A 25,111-nucleotide genomic window follows, 5' to 3' on the forward strand; every position below is an offset into this window, starting at 1 on the left:
CAACTGCAACTTCCAATGTCCTGGATCAAAGACCAACACTGGACTGAGAATCAAATGCCATATCTAGATGGATGAAAGGGAATACTGTAAAAAAAGTGATACAAAAAGGCACTAAACACAGAGCTGTCCTTACAAGCCAGTGAAAGTACATCTGCATTTCTTAATGTGAGAGGAAATGTACCTGTTTATCAAATTCAAAACACAAGGCTGCTGACAGCACCAGAGGGGCTTGTAGAGGCTGTTCCCCACTGCCCTTCAAACACTCAGGTTGCATTTTCTTAGTGGACAAATGCAATTTGGTTCTACCCCCAGAACGGCATAAGGAATTTGAGTTTCTTCTCTGGAAAATATTAACCCTAAATAAAACCTGAGCCTTCCAGTAGGCTAATAGTACTCTAGAAATAAAAGGAAACATCACAAGATTTTAGGAGGTGCTGAAACATTTGTTTTGAAGTTTTATTACAAAAATATATTTGCAAACATACAAAATTTTGGATGAAAAAAATGCTCATTCTTAAACATTTATGCAATAACTTAACAACTGCAAACATACATAGGTGCTATAAAACCCACACCATACCAAAAACGTTAATGATGCAGTATCTACATTTTTTGACTTACAATTATTCTGGTTTCCAGAAATCTTTCCTGAAGCCCCCCCTTCCCCATGGTCTTCATATTGAGAGAACATGCAAATGGCTACACTGGTGCATATGCGGAAGTGATAAAACTCAGAAATTACTAAAAGCACATAATGTACATAAAACAAACCTAACTAACCATATGCCCATACACTGAATAGATAAAAATAAATACACCACCAAATCAGAGATACTGCAATTTTCCAACTTGAAGTGAAAGGAAGATATTGCATCTTAACATTTTCATAACATTGCCAGACAAAAATGAGGTGATACATATTGCACACATTCCTCTTGTTAAGATATGCTGTACAAAGCAACTCAAATACCTGGCAAAAAGATATCTGATTTGCTCAGAATGCTTTTAAAAACCAAGAAATCCCAAATTGAAGTTTGCTTTCCAAAACATTTCAGAAATTCTATCAGTGAATACACATGGCATAATGGGTTTCAGAAATAAACCAAAATGAAGCAATTAGAAATGCAAGCAAAAATTATACATCCAGCAGCAACTGTTTAAATATTGAGTATTTATACACAGAATTACACATTTTATATTAAATCAGGATGAATCACTTGAATTTTTTTTAATCACTCATTCTGCAAGTCTTCTTTAATTTGGAAAGATATTCTGCTTCTGAAGTTAATAGCTGTTAGGCACCTTTCATATAAACTTTGCACTGTTAAATACAGATTACAACAGATACAGATACAGAATACAACAGATTAAGTCTAACTACAAAACTGGGAATTTTGATTTTCCTGAACAATTCAGCAGCTGTAGGTTTTAAAACTGTCTTTGATTGGGGAAAAAGTAAAAATCCAAACTCAAACCTAAAGTAACTTAATGTGAGCCACAAAAAACATGCTTAGGTAATAATTAATTTGGGGAATGTAGTCTGAATTAATAATTTTTTGATTCCCAGAAAAAATAGATAAAATCCCCATTAAGCCAGTATTTAAAAAAATAAAAATCACTTGAAAATGGTCACAATCATTTCCTGTGATAGGCCAAGGTAACCTGCTATACACTGGTTATGCCTACATGAGGATAACACAAATCAAGCACTTTAACAAGCTGGTCATTTCAAACTTATACAAAAATTAAAAAAAAAAAAAATACAGAAAAAAGTAGTTTTTAAATACCATCCACATTAAAAAAAATATCAGATTTTACACTCAATTCACCTTGTGTTTTACAATGAGCTTTTAATTAAAGGAGTTTATCTGTTAGAGCCACTCCCCTGGCACTTGTCACACCTCTGCACTGGGGGGTTCCCGTGTCTGCTGGCCCCACGCAGAGGTTGTAACAAACACACGCACCTGCTCAAGGTGTGAAGGTCGCTGTGGACGCTACAGTTTCAACTCTGGTTCTCTGCCAGTTCATTTGGAAAGCTTGGGCAGGGAAGCAAACCAAAAACCTGCTGCTATCAGGACATCACAAAACCAAAGTGAAGTAAGGACTGGCTAACTGCTTGTTTCCAGCTGCCCAGGAGCCCTCACAAGTTAAGGATATTCAAAGTATTACTACTTTTGTATATGGCTGAAGAACTCAAAATACAACTCTTTCCTATCATTTCTACAGATCTTTGGATATGACTGTATTTAGCAAACAGTACTAATGTGCACTATCAGCTTCCAACATTTTGATTCTTACAAACTTTTATCAAATCTTGCTTTGAAGAAACCATAACCTGTCCACGAGAAGTGAGAAGATACAAACTCTTATCTTTGCTAAATCCAGGTAAGAGCAACCCTCTATTTGGCTTAGGCTGTCCATTTTTGTTCAGAGTAACTGCTCACTGGTTTGTCCCTTTCAGTGAAACTTTTCCTAAAAAGTCCAGCAGAAAATCAGTTTAGACCTTCAATCTAACTTGAGCCTCTCACTGTTTATATGCATACACAGTATTGTAACTCCAGATTTTATGGAAGAAGCTCCTATCTTCCTTAACAAAGTCTGAGTTTGTATTGCTGAATTCAAATGCAACCATTAAATCCAATATATTTCTTGATGAATGCACATTAGCATCTTTTCCTGAATCTTGCACATTTTTCTAAAAATATACTATATATTTTAACTGGAAACACTGAACTCAAAGGCTGAGAAGAGCTTTTCAGAAGGCAAGTAGTGCTAAACGAAATATATTTTCCACTAAAAAGCTAGGAAAAAACTAAAATAGATCAAATACATAAAAACGTAAATATTTGTTGTATCTAAAACATCCTGATTTGTGAACAAGTCACAATTAAAGCTCAATTACTAGTTTCCAATGAAATGGCCATGCACCTTGACTATGTCAACATTAACTAATCCTTAGGATATCTATACTTACATATATGTTGTAAGGAGCCAAACAATATTTTTCTTCATATTTCAATAGTGCTTGAGGGAAAAGAATGAAGCAGTGCATCATAACTCACTACAAAGATTATCTCTTTACTCAATAACCCAACACTTTTCTACTGAAAAAGCATCCTTTAAAACTACTATTGCTGGAAAAGGTGAAAACCTGAACTCAGATTAATAACCTTTGCATGCCTTTAAGAAATAAATACAACCCATGGGTAAATCAACAGAGCAGCATAAGAAAATAAAATTTAAAATTTTCTGATTTCAAATGGGAAAGTACCCAGTTAAATTCTTAGTGAATAATGACTTACTAAATCACATATACCAAGCAGTAACATTTTAATTAGATAAACTTCAGACTATGAAGTGTGCACTAATAATCTGGGGAGAGGGCAACAGAAGAAAAGCATGCATTTGTTTCCCATCTGCATAGTTTTCAACACTGCAGTTCCAACACAACTGAGGAGTTAAAGCCAACTACGGTGTGGTCCATTCTTAAGCTAAAAGGGAATAAAATATTTAAATTTTATCAAACACTGCTGAACAGGAAGAGAGAGTCTTACAGTGGTGGTCTCCTAACTATAAATTTAAAATGAGAACGTGCAACTACTTTGTTGCTTAAACTGAGGATTTTGCGTATTTCAAATTTTGCCTTTTTAGAGAAAATGGCCCAACCGGCTTGGGTGTTTTATGTCAGTAACATAGAAACAAATAAGATTAATGAAAAATTGAAAGGATGAATTTACATGCATTAGCTAGAGACTGCCAATGTATTGAGCCAATCACATTTTTGGACCTTTTGTTAAAGATTTAGCTCCAATGGCCTGGCTTCCAGACTCTTTCGTTCCCCACACCTGCCAGCTAAATCACAAGGCATTTTGCTCTCATTTTCCTTAGTCCTTCAAACTGGAACTAAGTTCCCACAGCTGAATTTGGTTCTGGTGTGCTGTAGTGTACTACACTGTGCATTTGCTGGCTGAAATAGTTTGGAGTCTGTAATCCTTGAACAATGAATACAGCCAGGAATGAGAGCCAGAGCAAACATCTGCACATTCAATTAATGCCAATGAGAGCTCAAATGCAACCTAAGTCCCCTCCCCAATAAAAAAAAAAAAGGTTTGCTGGTGATGATCACAGTGAAAACCTAGATCATTCTGAGAACATTACTTTCTTAAGTATTTAAGGAACAATCTTTCCTAACAGGTTCAAATTCAAGACATTGAAAACTAAATATTCTTTTACAAAAATATTAGTTTTATAGATGAGGCATAATTGTTTCTAAAATGAACATATTTTAAGCAGATTCAGCTTCAATTATAGCTTAATGTTGTCTGTACTCTTGGTGAGGACTTGCAAGTAGACTTCATGGATAGTGCTGAGAAAACGGGAATCGTTCTGCAGGAAAAATAGAAACACATAAGGAACATTAGTGAAAAGATGCAAAAAAGGTTTAATTTAATGGCACTTTAGTTGTGATAAGGATTCCTTGCAGCTGACAAGGGAAGGAGCTGTGTGCCTGCACAAAAGGTGCAGTTGGAACACACACAGGCTGTGAACCATGAGGCTGGGCAGCAGCTGAAAGCATCACCAGGCACTCTGGACGCTCAGACAAACAGACAGGGGTCACTGTGTCAGCCTGGCCACATTTTGCTTCCCTCCAGAGTCCAAGCCACAGTCTTAGGCACAAAGAATCCAGTTCTGCGTACAAGCTCCCAAATCCAGTCTGCCTGAGTGTCAGATGTGATGTTGTTTGTCAGGCCCAAATGGGACTGCGGTGTGCTCTACAAGAATTCCCATGTCAAAGCATGACTGGGAGGTGAATTGGTTTAATCTATGGACAGTATTTACAGTATTTCTTGAGTCTAATTCCTTCAAATGACAAGTTACAAAACTGCAATCTAATAAGTTAGCTTGAGGATGTAATACTCTCTTTACAAGGTCTGAACAGAGAGTAATCCCATGTTGCAGGAGATGCCTATTTTGGTCTTCATTCAGCTCTCTCTCTGTAAAGACTGGAGACAAATATCCCTGTCAGCTCTCTAAAATCACCACTCAGAATATTGGCAAGAGAGCTCAGTTCCAAGATTAGTTTAAGTCTTTAATTAGAAAACTCATACACACCAGTAGAAGAAAAGGTTATATAAAATGAAACAGATTAACCAGGCAACCTAATGATGGGATCTGGCAATGACCTTCTTGGTCCTAACAACTTGGTCACTGGGAAGATATTGTTTGTTATTTTTAGACTTGCATTTTTGGTACAAGCTCTACTAACACCAACATGGAGTGAGCAAGAGAATCCTGAAGTAAGAAAGAACTGTTTGTCATTCATGGCAACTTCACTATGACATTAGAGGTCAAAATCATCTCAGTGCACAGCAGCTCCAAACATTACAGATTTAATTCAACAGATCTTTTTAGTCCCTAAAAATAGCAGAGCTAAAACTTTACAATTTCCACTTCAAAGAAACACACTAAAAGCAAAGATGAGGAAAAGTTCTAGGGAACTGAAAACAGGAAAGCTTTCCTTGGGGAAGTGGAATACTGACAAAGACAGCGACATCAACTCCCCCAGTACCAGCTTCTACTAGTGCAAGTTACTCCTCACTTGTCTACAAATTCATATTGATGTGAAAGGACACATCCCAGGTACTCTATTCTTCTAAGTCTTAAACATCTCAACCAAAAGGAGCAAGCTGTGCTATACTCTGTGTACAGTGTGGAGTAATCTGCCCCTTCCAACAGAAAAGAACATCTTTTGTAATCTTTCAGGCCAAAAGGAGTTACAGGGGTACAGAATTTGTCAGTGCTGCCTTCTGTGCTTGGACCCCATCCCTCAGAAACTGAGCTCTATATAGACACTACCTTTATTAGATGTATCAGTGCTTCTTGAAGCTGAGACCTGCTGAGAACAGTAGGAGGTGTAGTCTGAATTTCTGTTGTTCCAAGTGTTAAAGGCGAAGAAGAACTGGCTTTATTCTCCACTTCAGTAGCTTTTGCAGCTGATTGCTGGAACACACTTGGAGACAAGAGCACTGAAGGCGTTACTGTCGTTGTGGCTGTAACAAACTGTGGAGGTGCAACCTGCAAAAGAACAAAACATTAATAAGCACTGTGTTCAGTAAGAATGATAATGTAAAGGCTGGAGAGATGAGCATAAAGAAAATGAAATAAATTGCAGCCATGATTATTTAGTAAGATATTGCAGAATAGCTGCTCTTAATCAAGAAATACCTACTTATGAAGATTAGTATCAATAGTACTTCTCATTTTCAACGCTGAAGAAGGCAGCCTTGAACATTCTTGCATGCAGACTACTTCCTACTCATGTGGTTGCTACCTTCCAGAATTTTTAGAACATAGTACATACAACAAAAGTCGAGCTTATCACTTAAGTAATCAAAGGAGCCTGAAGCTGCTTTGCAAATTATTTTCCTTCAGACTTCTCAGAAAGACCAGTCCTGCTTCCTGCACCCCCCTCCTATGGTCTCCCACAAATACTTCAAATTTGAAGTGCATCTCAAACATATTTAAAGAGACCGCTGAGTTATAATTAAAGCATTGGAGTACATTGAAATATTCTCATTCTGTTTTCCCTCGGGGGGGGGATGGAAATATTTTGAGGACCATCATCCCACCTCATTGTTCCACAGGTCTGTCTTCATTTCATTACAAAAATGCACATACTGCCTTCACCACTTTTTCTTTTGGGCATAAATTGCACATTTATAGGACTATTACATTTGCATCAACTGGACATGAATAAATATCCTCTTTGAGTAACTCTGACATTTCCTGATAACTGCAATTGTTACTCAGGCTGATAATCTGTGTCTTGCTCAGGCTTCCAGGATGACCAACGTGGTGAAAAAAAAAATAAACAAGCCAATCTCACTCCAGAGAAAAGCAACACTAAAAAACATGTTTGATATGTCAGCAGAAAGAGCTTCCCTCAGATAACCAACTATCTTCAGAGGAAAAAGCCCTCCAAAGCCATCTAAAGTTAATGTGTATAAAATAACATCAACAACATCAGAACTAGAAAATTGATTTTCTTGTAGTCAAAACTGTGAAGACTCACAGCGTGGGATTTCAGCTGAAGACAATGTGTTTAAACTGACAGTTTACTATACAATATGCACATGTTTCTTAAAACTCCCAAATCCATATAAAATGATTTTAATTAGGTAATTATTTACTAACGGGGTCATGAACAGACTGTGGAGCTTATTTTATAGCAGCCCAGTAGCTAAAACAGCATTTTACTTCATGTAGGGCCATTTTCTTGCCTTCACAATCAGATCTGGGCATGCTACTGAAACTGCTTTCATGGAAAGCAAGTTTGACCAGACTGAGGCAAGAGACTGAAAAAGGAGTGTGTGCCTAAGGGAAAAGTAGAATTAAAATACAGATGGTGTCCTAAAATAAATACATAACAAAAAGGTAACTAAACCCAGCCCTTGAACACTTGACTATTACGAAGTTATTTTGTAACTGCAACCTGAAGCTTAAAATTGATATCATTTTAAACTGCTACCCAAGGCAGTTCTAAGAATCTAAAATCTGCTTTTAGCTTGCTAAAACTTTCGCAGTTACTTATTACTGGTTTTACAGTAGCAATTATTTGTTATTTTTTTCCTCCATCTTCAATTTTTTCAGCTTTCTATCTTTTCATAAAATACAAGGTGTCTCAGGAAAACTGAGACACAGTAAAGCACAGATTGCATTTTAAGCCTCTGGGGTGCTTAATGCTGGGCTAAGGCTAATAAACCCTACTAAAATATTGTGGCATTAGTACTCCTTGCTTGCAAGGTAAAAAAACCAAGTTCAAATGGCGCAAACATGGTGTAGGGCTGCAAGTCCAAAAATGTGTTTTCATTTCTGCATCAGAACCAACAATAAGAGGGACTGCACAAGAGCAGTGCATTAACAGCAACTCCCCCTTCCTCCAGTACTGCTCTGTTTCATAACAGCTCCTTAAGCACGGTCAGTGGGCAGTGACTATTTGAGATAACAACTGGGTACCACAGCTGGGTACTGGCTTTTTTCTCCCTAAGAAAACTCCTAAGACCAATTAGCAATTTACTTATCCACTTACTTGACTTGCTTTAGACAAAGTTTTCGGCTGTGGAAATACTTCTGATTCCTTGTTTTGTTGTACAGTCTGAGTTAAGGGGGAAAAAAAAAAAAAAAAGCATAATTCACAAGTTACCATCCACAGCTCAATTTCCAGAGGTGTTTCTTTGCTTTTAAGAAAGCCACAAAAATGCAAACTTCAACAGATTTTAGATATAGTTTGATCAATTTTGTAAAACTGATAAAATCAATGGAAAGCTGGAAAAAGAGGAAAAAATCTGAATTTATGTCTTATGCTTTCAATAAGATGGCAAACCTATTAAGTAATATCTCAATGCAGCCCACAGGTACCCACAGAAGTGGGTCAAAACTGATGGGAGTACAAAACACTCAAAGCAAAATAATCAGAAAAAGGAAACTGTAAATCATGTATTTTCAAATAATGTACAGGCTAGACTTCCACCACATTACTTCTCATCACAGAGCTCAGCCTGCAACCTTCCGCCCCTTCTTTGACCCCCAGCTCTGAGCATTACTTTTTCTGCCACAAGCACAGATGAAACCTTTAGGACTTATTCACCCACTAACAGCAACAGCTTGAAAAACCTCCTCTACAGACAGGTCTGTCACTGACAGCAGATGCTAGTAATGGAACTGGATTTCTAACTTAGCCATTCAATCAATACCACACAGTGTAAGTCCTTAATTCTCTTCAAACAGCTAATACATAACAACACAGCTTGCAAGGTAAAAATACATGTAGTCTAAAGCTTCATGGATATCAAAGCACACAGAATACCTGAAGGGGAGAGATTATCTTGCTGTTCAAGGCTGATGGCTTACTGTGAGATTCTTTGAAGCTTTCTGGTGTTGCAAGCTGGCCAACCGAGGCAGAGATGTTTGGTGTTAAGGGAGTCTTAGGGAGAGACTGTTGTTGTGTTTGGTCATGCTGTGGGGTCAACCTGAGTTTCTGGAGAAGATCAACACTTGTATGAGATGCATTTGAGATAGTCCCTGTGTTTGCTGTAGTCAAGGGTGCTATGAGCTGGCTTTGGCCAGCCATTAGATTCTGTGGAGCGTGGTTCACTTCAGCTGGCGGCTGATTCACCAGTGGGGATATGGGCTTGGCAGCTTGCTGCATAACTTGCATTAGACTGTTGCTTTGTTTGAGGCCAGGAAGCATCTGAGCAGGGGCAGCTTCCATTGTCGAGGCTGAATTAAGAACAGGGCTTAAACGAACTGAATAGTTTGAAACGTTTTTCATATCAGGCTGGGAAACCGAAGCTGGAGGTATTATCATAGGTGTTAAACAGTCCTGCTGATTGGCACTGGGTTTAACGCTCGGACTTTCAGATTTCCCCAGGGATTGTTGCATTACTGGTGACTGGTCAAAGGAAAAAGGCAAAAGCAAACTGTGCTGCTCTCTGGCAGATGCATCTGTCTGCAGTTTCTCCATTCTCTCTGGATTGGAATATGGAGCTGCAGGCTGTTCCTTTTGGACAGAAGTTCCAAACAGTTCCTCCAAAGTCAGATGCTTCTGCCTTGACTGAAACGGCTAAAAGGAAGGGAGAAGGAAGTTTTCAGTTTAGAACTAGGCACAACACTGTGCAGCTCACACAGTCTATCAGAAATTCAAGGAAGTTAGGAGAGATAACTAGGTCAAATGCATGTAAAATACAGTTTGCGTATCAACGGTGCCCTATTCACAGAAAATTTGAAATGTAATTTATGAGGAACATCCTGGCTATGTATGGCTTTTCCTTGCAGCCATCTCAGGACAGTCTCTGCAGTAGTAGTCAGGAAAAGGGATGGCTATGGATTCTGTCAGGAACATGGCACCTGCCATCATCCATCAGCCCTAACTACACAAGGCACTTTAGGGAACTGGAGGGAAAAACATACATGTTGAAAAAATCCTCACAGAATTTGCAGAACTGGAAATAGTTAAATGGCCTAAATGGGAAAGGAACATAAAAAACAGAAGCTGAACAACTGAACTAGCAATGCATGCCCAGAGAGTTTTCCTTGCCCTAGTGCATTAGATGTTACAATAGGTAAGATAATTTATATAAACCTAAAAATATATCTCCTTGGAAAGTGCATATATGTACACAGTTACATCTACCAGTCCTTTAGTCTGTCCAAAAATATGCATCCATCCTACACCATTGACATTGTTAGAAAAATAGTTTTAAGAATATCATATTTTGCTGAAAATATTTTAAAATGTGTTTCAGTAAAGAGAAAAGAAACAGCTATTAACACCAGTGATGTAAGAATTTTCCTTTTTTTTTTTTTTTTGAGGTTGCACATGACCAGAAGTTATGTAAAACAGCTGGACTGAAATACAACATTCTCTTCAGAAGACTGAATGGCCTGCAGCACAATCCCAGTGTATTCTGATGGTATGTCTAAACAAAGATGCTACTTCACAATGACAACCACTGCACCATGACATTGCTGTGCTGGCTCTGATTTCCCTAGCACAGAGAGCAGCAGCCAAGGCACTGCAGCACAGGTGCCACACAAAGAGCCCAACAAGACCCCCTTGAGCCTGAAGTCACACTGCCTTTTGCCCAGGTTACTCATATTTACTGTCATTGTTATCCAATTTTAGCTAGTTAGAAGTCTGGCACCCTTTCATTTTGGGGCTGAGACATTCTATAATTTATATACCTTGTTAGTTATGTTAGGAGTATTTTCCTAGAAAATTGTTCTTACTTTTTTTCCACTGAGCCTACTGTTCTGGAGACCCGTCCTTCAACCATAATGATTCCATTAAGAGACAAATCACTGTTCCAGATCATTTCAAACTCATCTGTTCACTTCAGTATGATTAATTGACCAGCCTTCCTTTATTAATACATCACAATAGTCAAGCAATAACCTGAAATCTCTACCATGCCCTGATCCAAGTCAGACTGGATAGTCTCAAACATCAAGTTACTTTCCAGCATGAAGGATAAAACACCTCTTTTGCCTTGTCTGCTTGAGGTGTACTTTGAGCATATCATCAACTCAGTGTGTTTATGAAGACTCTTATCAGCAGGGGCTGCATAAATGCCACAAGATCACTTTATTTGATAGGAACAGAATGCTGCTCCTGCTGCTCAGAGGGTTTCTCCAGAAATTATTTCAGATAAATTAAGCTTTATAGTCCCAGCTCTGCTAATTCATGGTTCAGTACCAGTGTTCTGGTTCAGTTTTGCAGACTGATGGCACAGAAGAATTTCATGATACAACTGGTTTTAATTTTGAATTGCCAAGATACAACACTTAACTACACAATATCATACAGAAGACATTTATTTTTATTCCCAAATGTGTGGTATCTTTAGAATGAGATGAAGTTAATCAACATGCAAGTGTGACATTTTGGAGGGAATTTAGCAATCTCACTGTACTTATCATATCCACACTATTTTTTGATTTCGCTGATCATCTGTTTTAATTAGATGAAAAATGTATTTTTATAGTTGAAATTGAATGTTTTTCCAATAGTCTCTCAGTTGTCCATGTTACTACAAGTGTGGCTCAGAACCAACACATTTGAGATATATTTGAACCCAGTTAACTGCCTTTAGAGAACTATCACTTATGTTACCCAATTCATTTTTTCCAATAGCTCTGCACCAACTATTTTAAATAGTTCAACAGAATTAAAAATATGACATTTTACATGTTCTAGAAATCAACTTTCCCTTTAATTACTTCAGAGAAATTTGTTAGAATCTTATCTTTCCACTTTTTCCTTTGCTAGTTAATTGATTCCTGTTCTGCAGATCCCTGCACTGTCAGGTGGAGCATTTGAGCTGATTTTGTACAGTCTACATGGAATGACCCAAAGAAAATAAGTGCTTTGAAAGCAAAGCCTCAGGCAGCCCTGGTGCCAGGTCCTCAGACATGGCCTGCAGCATGCAGAGCTGGCTGCCAGGGGTCACTCCATCACTGACCCAAAAACAGAGGTGCTGATCAGGGGTTGGAAGGGCTGTGATAGAAATAATCCCAACAAACTCCCCCACCCCTCATTTCAATTCATGAACTGTTACTACCCTACCTCTAAATCAGATTGCTGCTGCCCAGCCCCAGCTCAAACTCGGAACTCCTCCAAACTGTGTACATTATTTACAGGTACCAAGTGCAAATCTGCCACGTTTTCCTAGGGGATTTCATTTCTCGGGCACGGTGATTTATTGCATCAGAAGCACCCCAGTGAACCGTGGCAGGGAGAGTTTTCCATGGGGCATTTCCGAGGAGCACCAGCAGGGCCCATCCCGTGCCCACTGGGTGGCACTGCAAGCAGGCCCACGGCACTTCCCTGTCACAGGCAATTCAGCTACCACACAGTTCACTTACTTTTTTTTCTAAATTTATCTCTACAAAGCCTTATATGAAGCCCTAGCTCCCTTGTGCAGGACCACAGCTGTGGCTTTGAGGCCTGTAAATGTCTGAGACAGAAGACCAGGGTTTGAGTTCCTGAGTGAAAGACCTGACCAATGGGCATCTTTTCTTGCATCTTGTATCTCCAAGTCATCCCACACATTACCATGGATGACTTCTTCCAGAAGCCAAGCTGGCCCATTTAAACATAGATGTTCACAGTAGTGCGGACATAGCCTCTTATATTTAAAACATTAAGTCATCAAAAGACAGAATTTAGGATCCTAAGTCTTCAAACTCATTTGTTTAGCAATAATACACTGGGCAAACAACTGAAGGCATTTTAAGAAAAAAAATCTATTTTGGTACCAAAACAAAATACTAAATGAAAAAAAAACCCCTCATTTAGGGTTGGATGAAACATACCTGCTCCTGCACTTGTAATGAAGGCCTCTGTTCTGAAGGCTCAGTGCTTTCTGACTTCGGAGGATTTGAATTCTGTTGCATTCCAGAACTTGATATAATACTTAGATCACTAATCTGATTCTGAGGAGGGAAGAAAAATAAAAATTAAAAAAAAAATATAAATACATGAGTTTTAGTGTACATTTACCCACTACACAGTCCTGTTTACATGGCACTTCGGACTGAAATACAGATGAGGTATGAAGCAGTGATTTTTCTAAGAAACTGTGGAATTCACAAATCTTAGGAAATAAAAATCATACCAAGACATCCAGAATCTGGTATGCAGTCATAAAGCTTTTACTTTTTATTATTAAAAGATAAACAACAAGAAAATACAATTGACTTTATACTTTTTCACCAAGAACAAAAATGAGACATTAAAGAAAAGGTGGGCTTTTCACATCCTGTATCAGCACTGGCTGCTAACAGAGAAGTTTGCTACACTTCATTCAATCAGGAACCCACACTAGAACTGCTTAGTTCAGACAGCACTCTAAATGGATGTAAAGACAGCTTATTTCCACCAGATTTAACCAACCATGTACATTTATTATCAGGTGTTAATTTAGTTTTCTGTGAACCAGACAAAACCAGGCAAGAGAGTTGCATTATAACACACTATGTTTCAGATGGAGTTGACTTTCATCTTTAATAAACATAAAAATAAACAAATATAGCTACTCCATTACTGTTAAAATCACCAGTGGAAAAACGCAGACTGTAGAATAATCCAGCTTTTAATGGGTAAACTACACCTGATATGATAGAGCTCAACCATTAGCATGACACATGATGATTGCTCTGGTATCTTACCCAAAGCAGTAAAATACAGCTTAAACTTTAGCAATGGATTAAAAAGCAATCTGAGCTTTATTATTTTGTTTTTAAATTCTAATTGAAAGCAATAAATACAAAATCAAGGCTATATATTGTGATTTAAGGACAAAGAGAAGCAGACTCTTGCATCATTCTGACTTTTAGTCACTAACTTGAAGGTCAAAACTCCTTGTGCCTGAAATGCTGAAGGCGTTTTAGTTATGAAATCAGGAAAGGCAGAGTTTTCTTCTCACTAGAGGATAAGCTGCAGTACGTTTCCCTGCTCATACTGAAATACACACACAAAACCACACTATAAAAAGCATCCATTCACTTCATTAAAAAAAAATAAATCTCAGAGTTCATTCATTTTCACATATGGGCTTGATGTAGTGTGTACTTGAAGGATTAAGCTGATTTGGAATCCTAGATTAAATCACTCAGACCTTCATAAATCTCTTTTTCACTCCCTCTGCCCCCTTCTCATGCTGACACTCCACCAATCTCATGTGGGCTGCACACAAGGATTACTGTATGATCCATCTGGAATGTACTAGCAGATAAGTACTTTCTCCTCCTAAATACGAATTCATGCATAATTACCAAGTGCCATAAAATAATTAAAAAAAATTAAGACAGGAAAGGTCTCTCAAGAAGCCATCTTCCAAACAAGTTGGTTACTTCATCACTTTAACACTGGCACGCATCGGCTACAAGAGCTTCAAAATTAATGTGCCAGGGCTTTGTTGCTAAAGCTGAGGTGGTTCAACAGAACATTCTCCAGAAAAGTTTGCCTGAGATGTGACCAACATTGTTCAGTTCTGCTTTTCTGACAACTGTACAGCACTACAATCACACATGACTCTGATGGAATCACCATGAACAGGTTCATTTATGGTCCATGTACACACAAAAAGGAAATGAATTAATTATTCCAGTCTCCCTGGTGTTCTAAAAACATTAAGAAACAAACACACACATATACAACAAGAAGAAATAAAGATACAACTCCCCCAGTTTTAAAACAATTCTGCTGTAGCCCATGCCCTGTCTATTTCACTGCTGTATTATTGTATTACCAGATGTTGCCTGTCCATTAAAATATCTGCATACCAGTTCCTGTTCATCAGAATTTCACTTGTCTACAGAGCTTCATTCATGATGTTAGGAACTTCGTTTCTAGCAAAAGCTTTTCAGATATGAAAAAGATCTGAAAATCAGAAGAGAAGCTGGAATACCCCAAGACATCCAACAGCCGTCTGTTGGAAATGTGTATTATCCAATACTGCCAGGATAAAGAGGGAGAAAGGCTTCACCACATCCAGGAGGGCACTATCACAGCAGTGCATTCCTGTGCTATGAGCTTTCTCCCTTCTTTGCAAAAAGACTTCTATTTGTTCAAATGTGTCTAAATTGATACACCACTAAAAGATGAATCATGCAGGTTGTGATGTTTCCTTCTGTGATCTCACAAAAGCTGCTACTTGCACAATGCTGGCCTTCATACAGACACCTTCTCCCCAAACAGCACTGACATACATTCAGAATAAATTTTTTTTAAAATCTGTATTTTAAAGCATTAAAAGAACATATGAAATATTTCCAAAAATTATTATCTAGCCTGGGTCAAATATACTGTATTATTTATCACATTGACCTGACCTCAAGTACGTCAGACAGTGACAGGTTAAGTTGGCTCATACAAGGTTTAATCCACATGCTTACTCTTTTCTCCTCATCCCACACTGTGCTGTAACCATCTACAATCTCACAAAGATTCACATCCCAAGTACTCAAAGGAACTCTGCTGCAAAAGCAACTCCTGGAAGGAATCACTGTACAAATGTGCTCCCTCTTCTCCCAGCAGCACAGGCACAGAAACCACACCATGATTCTGCAGTGCAATACTCACACATCGCTTTACTATAGCACATTCCTGTATTATTACACTGGGGAAGAGGCGTGTTCAGAATCTCTGTTTCCATTTTGGGATCTCCCACACGTTACCTTTATATTCACTCTGCACGTAAGAATTTGGTCCTCACGACTATATAAAGTAATTCTTTCCTAAGAGAACTAACATTCCTCATTATGTAATCTCATGAATTTAGCACTGGCAAAGGATAACAGACTTTTCCTTCTGAAATGAATTAATTTATTAAAGGGAGAAACAGTAGACAGGACAGAAGTAATAAACTGGGGAACAGAAAGACAAAGGAACAGTATTGTTACATTTAGTCTACAGCTAATAAGAAATATGCTTCATAGAATCTACAAATGTACTGAATGACTCAGTCTCTAATGCCACAAGACATCTTTTGAGACTAAGAGACAGATGCTGCTGGGCACAATTTTTATTTGCTATTCCCAGAGACAAGATTTTCTCACAGCAGGAGAAATGGGTCCACCCTGCTGCACTTCAAGTCGGACCACATGATCAGGATTCAATCCATCTTGCCTGAAATCACAGAATGTTTCCTAGTGTTCCTGAGGGAGGGAACAAAACATCAGTACGAAAGCAAGGCTGCTGGAACTATTGCAGAGACTGCCCACCCTTTAAACAAAGCACAGCTGATGTGCTAAAACCTTGTTTCCAGAAAAGAGACATTCACTTACTCGTTCATATTCATCCTTGGCTTTACTAAGCATTTCTAGGATGTCAATGGGCCTGTTTTCATTGCAGCCATTGGTCCTGCTGGGACTTTTTCTGTCCTGGGAAACTTGCTGCGACCTCTGAGCTTCTTGTTCAACTACTCTGTAAAAGGAAAGGAGAAACAGGATTTAAAAATTTAAGTAGAGTTAACATGTTGCAAAAAGCAGTAAAGAAAAAAGTACTCCCAGCACATTAACCCATTTTTCTGCCTGAATAAATGTCTAACACATAGCTGACCAAAGTTCCACAAGTTTTCATTTGCTACAAGGTTTATACAAGAGAAATTGTCAAATGGTCTGGACGATTTACCTCCCATTCACACAGCACTGGTCTGTCTCACAAAGCCTGCCTACAGAAAACACTACTCCAATAAAACTCTCATGTTTAGACATTTTTACAATGAAATATGTGGACATCCAAGCATGTGATACACAAAAAGCACATTTACACCATATACTAAGGTACAACTTTTAATCTTTACTTCCTAACATGCTTTTTTTCCATATTTAGCCAAGTCAAACCATTTCATTCAACAAAATCTATTACCAATCCGCTCTAGTTTAGGATGAGGCCTCCCATTATGCAACAGAAACAGTGGGAACAGAAGAGAGCTGGCTCACACCAGATGTCTCTGGAATCAGTCTGCAAGTTACTCCTCACACCCCCACCTAAAGCTCCACAAAGAACAGCAAACCATTTCCTTCTCAGGCTGCCCTGCAGTCATTCCAATTACCTGCATTACCTCTGGCCTCTGGTGCCTACAGTTCATTCACCACTTCTACTCCACCCCTGCCTGCCTCAAGTATCCAAAACCTTCAATTTGATGGACAAGTAAGAGATGCAAGAAGCTGATGTGTACCTGGTCATTTCATTAATAAAAGTAAAAGCAGCATATACTCCTAATCCATATGGAGTTCACGAGATATACATGGCTGTGCAGTGCGCTAAAGCTTATCCTCTTGAAATAAACACACACCAGCCTGTAATCCCTTCTTTTTTAAGCCTGCATTAATCAAATATGTTAAGAAAAAACAAGCACTGTAAACAGGGCAGAGCTCTGGAGCTGGCATGTCACTTGAGAACTCTCATGCTGTGGAACTGATGGCTGAGGGGGGAGCCAAGAGGTGGCATCACAACAATCACAGAAAGTGTCAATCATTCTAGCCTCCAGTTTCTTTGGGTCAGTTAGGATTCAGCAAAATTCTAGATTTCATAGACTGTAATTATTTATAGGCACCTCCACGCTGACATTTCTGAGGAAAAAATAGTTCAAGTTTTGGAAGTTTCTTCCCAAGCTTCTTTACTTCCGTAGAGTTTAGTTGAAAAAGGGTTAGATTTGGCTTTTAACAATTTTATGTTGTTTTCAGAATTTTTCATCATACAAGCTGGTTATTTAACCAGCTTCTGATTACTTCCAGCCTTCTCTGTAAGCAGCAGTCACCTGGCAAGGTAACTCACAATAGGGAGACCAATGTAACCCTGATAATTTCTGTGAACTGCAGCATGTGCTTGTTTGGATGAAGCAGCTCAATACTCCACAAGTGTTTCTATGGTGACACCCTGAGAGAACATTTTGTTCTAGCACCTCACGTGGTCACCCAGTCCTGGCTTAGGACCTCTCTAAGCTCAACTCCAAAACTAATGATGAGAAAGAGCAAGGTAAAAGAAACAGAATGCTCTGCTGAGATGTTAAGTGCCAGCATAATTGTATCAGAAAAAAGAAACACTTCAGTTACAGGGAAGATTCTGGGAAGTGAATTCACATGTAGCTGCCTGGCAGGCAAAGCAAAGGCTTCACTCTTCAGACTCTCCTTCTGCCTTAATTATTTGTCCCAGAAGGTTTCAATAAAACATCCTCCCATGAAAACAGTAATCACTGAACTCACAGCAAAACACCTTCAAGGAGTATATCCATTTCACGGAAATGTTTCATAAAAATTTTGAAAAACAGCTAATAATATTTTTCTCTTGTTTATTAAGTGGTGTCTGTTACCTTTTTAAAGCTTGCTTTCTTTTTGAAGAAAAAGAAATTCTCTTCTCATCTAGGTAACTGTCTAATAGCTCAAACTCAAACTTCTGTCTTGTGCACATTACATTTCAATAGTGGTGATGGAATAAAATATGAAACTGTATCCCCAGAAATCTGAGATTCTTTCCCAAATCCAGTCTGCTGTCTGTATTTCAGAAGCCACTTCGGGTCTGACTATTGAAACAGGGCAAAACAAGCTTATAAACTAAGCTAAAAATAACCCCCCCACAAAGTTATAGGTTTGTATAGAATGCAATAGTTTTCTCAAATATCCAGTTTCTGCCCTACTTCTTCTAGAAAGATCATTCCTCAATCAATCATCCTAACTTGACACAAATGAATTGTTTCTGAAATCAGGAGTTTGATGACTCCCATGAAATGTCATTTAAGAAAATTCTAGAATTCTTAAAAAAATAAAAAAAAAAACCTGTAAATCAAATACCTAAATACCTTTCCTGGGGGGGGGACGGAAGTCAACTAATGCAAATCTGTACACTGAACGTGCTCTGTGTCCAATCCAGGATTAAATCTTTTTTAAGCAAGGCCTGCTGTTTCTTTCCATTATATCAGATAGTGGAAGAGGCACAAATTCCTTCAGGGACACAGTAGCTGCTGTGACAGTTTGTTGAAGAATATCTGGAGTTACAGCATTGAAAATATACCTGGCACAACCTCACAGAAGAGCAGGGGGAGGGAGAGAACGTGAGAAGTGAAGTCTGTGATTACAAAGCCTAATTTACTTTTCTTTTCAAAGATAAGCCACCAAAATATAAATGGATGGCCTGCAATCTTGTTAACTCAGTCTGGCACAATAAGGTCAAGTCAAATGCATGGAAGAGAATGCAAATCTCCTTGAAACCTTTTATGGTTATGTTTTTAAAGTGCTGAAGTATTATAAAGGCAGCACTCTTTCCTATCAGTGATTAAGAAAAACTTCACCTTAAAAAAAGGGTGTAAATCCAAATTTCCACTCCAAAGACAAAAAAACTACAAAACAAAATTAATACTCTCAGAAGAAAATGTATATATGTAATCCAGCCAAAGGGGTAAATGTGCTTTATGGAGTGCTGTGCCATGGCTAGACTGGACTACTACCTGATCACACTTTTTAAGACTCCTGAAGTATCTCTAGCCCATCATTTGTGCTACAGTGACCAGTTGAACACCAAATGGACTCAAGGTTTGCTATTTGAAACTTAGATCTGCACTGTAGCTGTATGTGACAGAATATGGTAGAGTTTGACATGTTCAGCTCTCTCTCACACTTCAAACATTAAACAAATGGTTTTACATTAGAAAAGAAAGCTGTATCCTTCTGATGCTCTGTTTATAAAGAGGAGAGGCAGTAGATGTTTTGTTATTTGTTTTGGTAACAACATCTTAGAGTCAGTTTCACACAACTGTTTTCCATTAATCCTTATAGTTAACCCTTAGATATGGCCAAACCAATTAACACTAACAAGTCCAACATAACTAGGAAGAAAAAAAATAAAAAGTGGGAAATGGGGTTATCAGGATGAGAAAAAAGAAAAATAATTTTAAAAGATATCTTGATACCAATGTCTGTCATTTGTGCTGTCTCTCACTGCTTCTGTGAGAAAATAATAATTAAAATAAAAGCCAAAATAACCTACACCAAATCCCCTACACTAAGAAATTAGAATTCAGCTTAAAATATCTACATTGTGACTAGTTTTCATATAATTAAATATTATATATTTCCACGTAATTAAATTGTGCAAGTCCTCATGATGGCTGACTGGCATGCCCTGACACGCTGCTGAAGACATGCAAGAGATAAAAGGGGTCAGGAAAGCAATGATAGCAAAGAGGAGCAAAACTGAAATGAGGGATAAAATACCCTGAGCAGTACACCTACATTTTGCATTTTAGAAAGAGTAACTATCAAAAAATCTAGAAATTAGCAACACCAAGCTCTTACTATGTCAGTTTTGTTTATTCTCCTAAACCCACTATAATTCTAGAAAATTCTGCCTACTTATCCTATTATTTTTTCATCTCTTCACTTTAGTCCGGAATAATACCTAAGCCTTAAAAAACCCAAACAAACCACACACTCCAAGAAAAAAATAGCTCACCACAAAACCAACTAAAAACCTCCAAACTTTATTTCATTACACACTCTGCATTAGAAAATCATTTGCCAGCATCCATAAACAAAATAGAATATAAAATAGTACAAAATGCTCATACTTGCTTTCTTAGAAGAATGCCAACAAATACTTCAACTCATTTTCTTTATCACTCAACTGAAAATTCTAATGCTGCAGTTTTTTTAAAAAAATGTAGCTTTCATTATTTAAAAAAATTCTATGAGCAAGAATGTTGCATTCCTCCATTTTTAGGAGAGTGATTAAAAAACCAGACACATTTAATAAGTTCTAAAAGGCTTACAGAATAATAAGGCTCCAGTACTTACTTAGCCATGAGTTTTGCTATTCGATGACAGTCATTCTTGTCATAAAACCAAATACTGTAAATTGACACTAGAAAACAAGAAAAAAAGGTAATTAAATCAATAGTCATACTATATGCAACATATGAATTTCCATCAATTTCCATTGAAACATTGTGTGTCACTACCTACCATTTTTAAAGTAATCTGAAATAGCACATGTGCAAACATAAATACAACTTCAGTCAGATTAAATGGAAGAACTATAGAATCTTGATACTGTTTGTAAATAAAAGTGTCAGGAAAATGTTTTAACCAGCAGCTGCCTTCTCACTACAGTTGCAACCTCTTTTTTTGAATTACTGACTTCAACATTTAAGCTAGACCAAGGAATATCCATTTCAAAAAGCCACTGATTTTTATTTGTCAAATTCAAAGACCAACATTAACATCTGAATTATTGCATGACAGTTCAGTGGGAACTCCAGCCTCTCTGGAAGGTTCCCTTTCCAGAAGGAAGTCGTTCCAAAGCTCTCATCACACAGTCACATTCATGGAACAGCTCACAACTACACTCATAGTGACCCCTGCTCTTTGAAGGTATCAAGGACAAAGCAATGAGAGCAAAAGGGCTCCAGTTCAGCAAAACAGCCTCACTCTGGCTTTCAGAATAAGTAAAATTCCATTGAAAGTCTGCAGAGCTGGTGCTCAACCACTGAGCCTCCACGAGAGGGAGAAACTTTGTCAGGAGTGCCATGAGTGCTCCTTCCCCAGCAATCCTCCCAAGGCCTTTACCCACACACCAGCTCCTCTCCTCACAGCCCCCAGCTGCACCAACACCACAAAGCTCCACAACTCTTTTCAGAATGGTATCAAATCCACCCCACAAAGCATTATTTTAAAGCTTAGTTCACCTATGAAGTTTGTACATGCATAAACTGCTATAACATCAAAGGCAATTGGACACTTTACCATTAAAATTATTTTAATTTCTGAAAAAGATGCTTTCAGCCTTTTAAAACTCATCTTTATGCTGCAATTCATGTCAATGATTTTATGTAGCTGAAACCACTGATTATACACTTAAAGTGAAGGAAATTACTTTTTAAAGAAAACAACACAACTATTTCCAGTTAGAGGTAGATATTTATTTCACAATAAAATCCTTTTTCTTTCTTTATTCACTTTTTTTCCTCCACAAGATACTGAGAAACCTCAGGCAAAGCCCACTCAAAATTATGTCAAGCCATCGCAAAGAAGGCAACTATTTATCAAACTTTTTCTGGCCCTTCGACTTATCCCAGGTGTACTTTGTTGGGCCAAAATCCTCCAGAAGTCAGGTACACACCTCCTTTCTAGAAGAATATCCTATGACAACCTGAAATTCTTGGCTTTTCCTTCTTTTATTAAATAACAGCTGTATTAATTTGAATGTTTGTTTCTTCAGAGGTTCCAGCTTAAGTAATAGATAACAAAGCTTTTCAAGACCTAAAAAAAGAAATCAATGCACAAGAATATAAGCCAATAAAAAAGCATTTCATACACATAACCAGTGCTTATGAAATGCTTCTATTAAACTTTTCAGTTTAATACAACTGGATTTTCTGCTAAGTTTCTAGTTTGTTACATGACAAAGAAGTAGCTCCTATTTTAGCACTAGAAAAGCTTTGCCTTCCCTGACTTCATTATCAGACAAACTGCCAAGAGGAGAAAGCTGCTTCAAAAGCATACTTGCTGAAGAAATTAAGATAAAGAACTTATAATAATATCTAAATGGGACAAATGATAAAAGTCACACTCAATTCTGCCAGAAATAGGCTTAGACAAGACCACATGTATATCCAAATCTCAGTTTGGTGTAGACTGTGAGGCTTTTTTCCACTTTGTAGTACTGGCAAGCAATCACAGGGAGTCACTCAAAACAATCTTACACAATATTACAAAGATGCAAAGCAGATTACAAACGAACTCTGGCATTAATGTAGTTACAAGTCCAACAGGCTGGAATGTTTACCTTCCTCTTTCCAAGAGGCCTCCTGTACTGCCAGTTCAGCTCCCTTCCCCAGAAGTGTGTGTCCAAACAGCATTACTATTACTATTTAATAGATATTTTCCTAGATACACACTGTACTTCCTTCCTTACATGTGGCTTCAATTCAGAACATTCACATAGCAAAGACAGAGTTGGTTCTTACCAGCTCTTTTTAAATATGTGATTTTTTGCTATAGCCAGCATAAATATTAGTTGAACATTCCTATGTCTGGTGGCATCTTCCTACTGCAGTTCTTGCAAGAATTGCATCCAACAGAAGCCACTGAATTGACTCATTTTTCCATCCAGCTTTTCTACTGAATGCTGAGCAGTATCTTTAGCAATCAATTAAAAGTAGTCTGTAATCATCAGCAGTAAATCTTTCAGTAGGAATCACACTGCATTTTGATACTCCTGAAATAATGAGTAACCCATACCACAGACAAATCAGGTTCCATAAAACTAAAAGAAGTCATTTTCCTCATCTATGTTCTTCCCTGACATATGTTATTTTTGTTAGAAACACTGACCCATAATTATTTATCTAAACACATAACACTCAACTTCTCTCCAAACTTGTCTGGATCAATCCTTAAAACCTGATTAAAACTGAAATGGGAAACCAAAGAGCTTTTGAAAGAACAGAAGGATTATGGAAGACTTCCTGCTCAAGCCTAACAACAGAATAATACCAAAAGGAAGGTCTTGGACTCTTCTATAATCTGGATTAAGAGTGGGAATAGCCAAGTGCCACTGCGAGACAGAAGCCTCATCTTTGGCAACATAAAATGAAGCTGCATCCCCAAACCATAGTTTCACTTCAGCTCTCATTTTAAGTAAGCAGCAAGAGGCAGTGTTCCCACTGTCAGATCCCCACAACTTTGTTAACCCATTGCTCCCCAAAGGGCCCCTCTCCCTTATGTCAGCTGGGTACATTTTAGTCCAGACCAGATCCTTGATCCTGTTTCTCCATCAGCTTCACAAAAGGCGATTGGAGCACAAGAGAGCAGAAACAAGAAGCTTGGGACACCCAGGAAAGGAAAGCTTTGAATGGAACTGTGTGCCACAGGAGGTGCACATGGACTCATCAGCACTGCCAGTTTCAGCAATTCCAGACACTGTCACTCCCTTCCCCTAGGCAGTTCAGGAATTTGTACAAATATATCTTCAACTCATTCAAAGAGATGATTTGTTTAAAATTTCCCTTTACTATCTGGAAGAGCTGGTAGAAAGGAGAGAAAAGATTTATTTTACTGGTCCAATTTAGATGTTGCCATACAATGAAACAGAATAACTTGAAGGGGAGTTTTTCAAACTCTTGAAAGAAAAGGACTCATTTTGAAACCCCTCCTATAATGTAACCATGGATAACAACTTGATCTTACTTCCATAAAGAAAAGCACATATTTGCTTCATTTTACACCTCAAACAGAGTTGATGACATAAAGCTCTTCTCTTAAAGCTTGTATTTCCTCTAGTAGCAGTCAGCTGAAACGCCATCCCTCCTCTGTCAGTAGCTCTATATCACTGACATTCTTATTTATTTCCTACATGTAGATATTAGCCTGCCACATAGACTAATAAAACATTAGAATGAACAGAAAAAAACCAGTTATAACAGTTCCTCCCTTTCCTATTATTTTGAATACCTAAACATCATTCAAGCTCAGGATCACTTTAACTAACTGCCATATGAGTATTATATGGAAGGAGAGGGATTGCTGCTTTGCAACCCAAACCAAAGAATTTTTGTTTTGTTTAGCTATTGCAGCTAGAGTGCCATCTTTTAGGTCAAACAATGTATTTTTAGAACTTTACAGTTTTCAATCATTCCTCCTCTCCCCCAGCTTGCATTGCTTCTCCTGCTATGCAGATATGAAGAACAGGCTCCTTTCTTATCTCAGACTAAAGCACTGGGTTAATGTGCTTGCTGGAGAGCCAGGCAGCCTCAGCAATCACAGAGATATGTTACACTTAATGGAACATGTGTGATAACAAGAGACTTTCCTTACCAGTTTTGAAACCAGTCAGGGGCTCTTTGAAACACTTCTGATGCAACCCATTTCACTGTTCAGGATACAAGTTGTTTTCATCAATAAAACAAGCCCAGAAGACAGCACTTTGTAACTGAGTTTTCCACTTAAATGTATAAACCTCTCCAAAATCCATTATTTTTGTATCGCTAACTCTTACCTTGGACAGGAATAAGAAGCAAGGAAAAAAGCTACGCCACCATAAAAAACCCCACAC

At 38.0% G+C, this 25,111-nt stretch overlaps 1 protein-coding gene across 2 annotated transcripts in view; it reads right to left on the bottom strand.

The window, feature by feature from the left end:
* Window positions 1-422: 422 nt before the first annotated feature.
* The window catches only part of DCP1A (decapping mRNA 1A), a 31,855-nt gene continuing 7,166 nt past the window's right edge, over window positions 423-25,111 (bottom strand). The window contains exons 4-10 of one of the 2 annotated variants that reach the window (XM_005522126.3): window positions 20,854-20,920; window positions 16,348-16,486; window positions 12,874-12,993; window positions 8,867-9,622; window positions 8,090-8,155; window positions 5,857-6,075; window positions 423-4,386 (exon numbers count right to left, since the gene is read on the bottom strand). In XM_005522126.3, coding sequence (XP_005522183.2) covers window positions 4,306-4,386; window positions 5,857-6,075; window positions 8,090-8,155; window positions 8,867-9,622; window positions 12,874-12,993; window positions 16,348-16,486; window positions 20,854-20,920 — 1,448 coding nt within the window. In that variant the 3' untranslated portion in view covers window positions 423-4,305. The remainder of the gene's footprint in view (window positions 4,387-5,856; window positions 6,076-8,089; window positions 8,156-8,866; window positions 9,623-12,873; window positions 12,994-16,347; window positions 16,487-20,853; window positions 20,921-25,111) is intronic. The other variant, XM_014251776.2, reaches the window with a different exon arrangement.

Source organism: Pseudopodoces humilis, chromosome 13 (genome assembly GCF_049639895.1).
Source record: "Pseudopodoces humilis isolate 2021_Gansu_Grassland_sample_001 chromosome 13, ASM4963989v1, whole genome shotgun sequence".
Taxonomy (NCBI): domain Eukaryota; kingdom Metazoa; phylum Chordata; class Aves; order Passeriformes; family Paridae; genus Pseudopodoces; species Pseudopodoces humilis.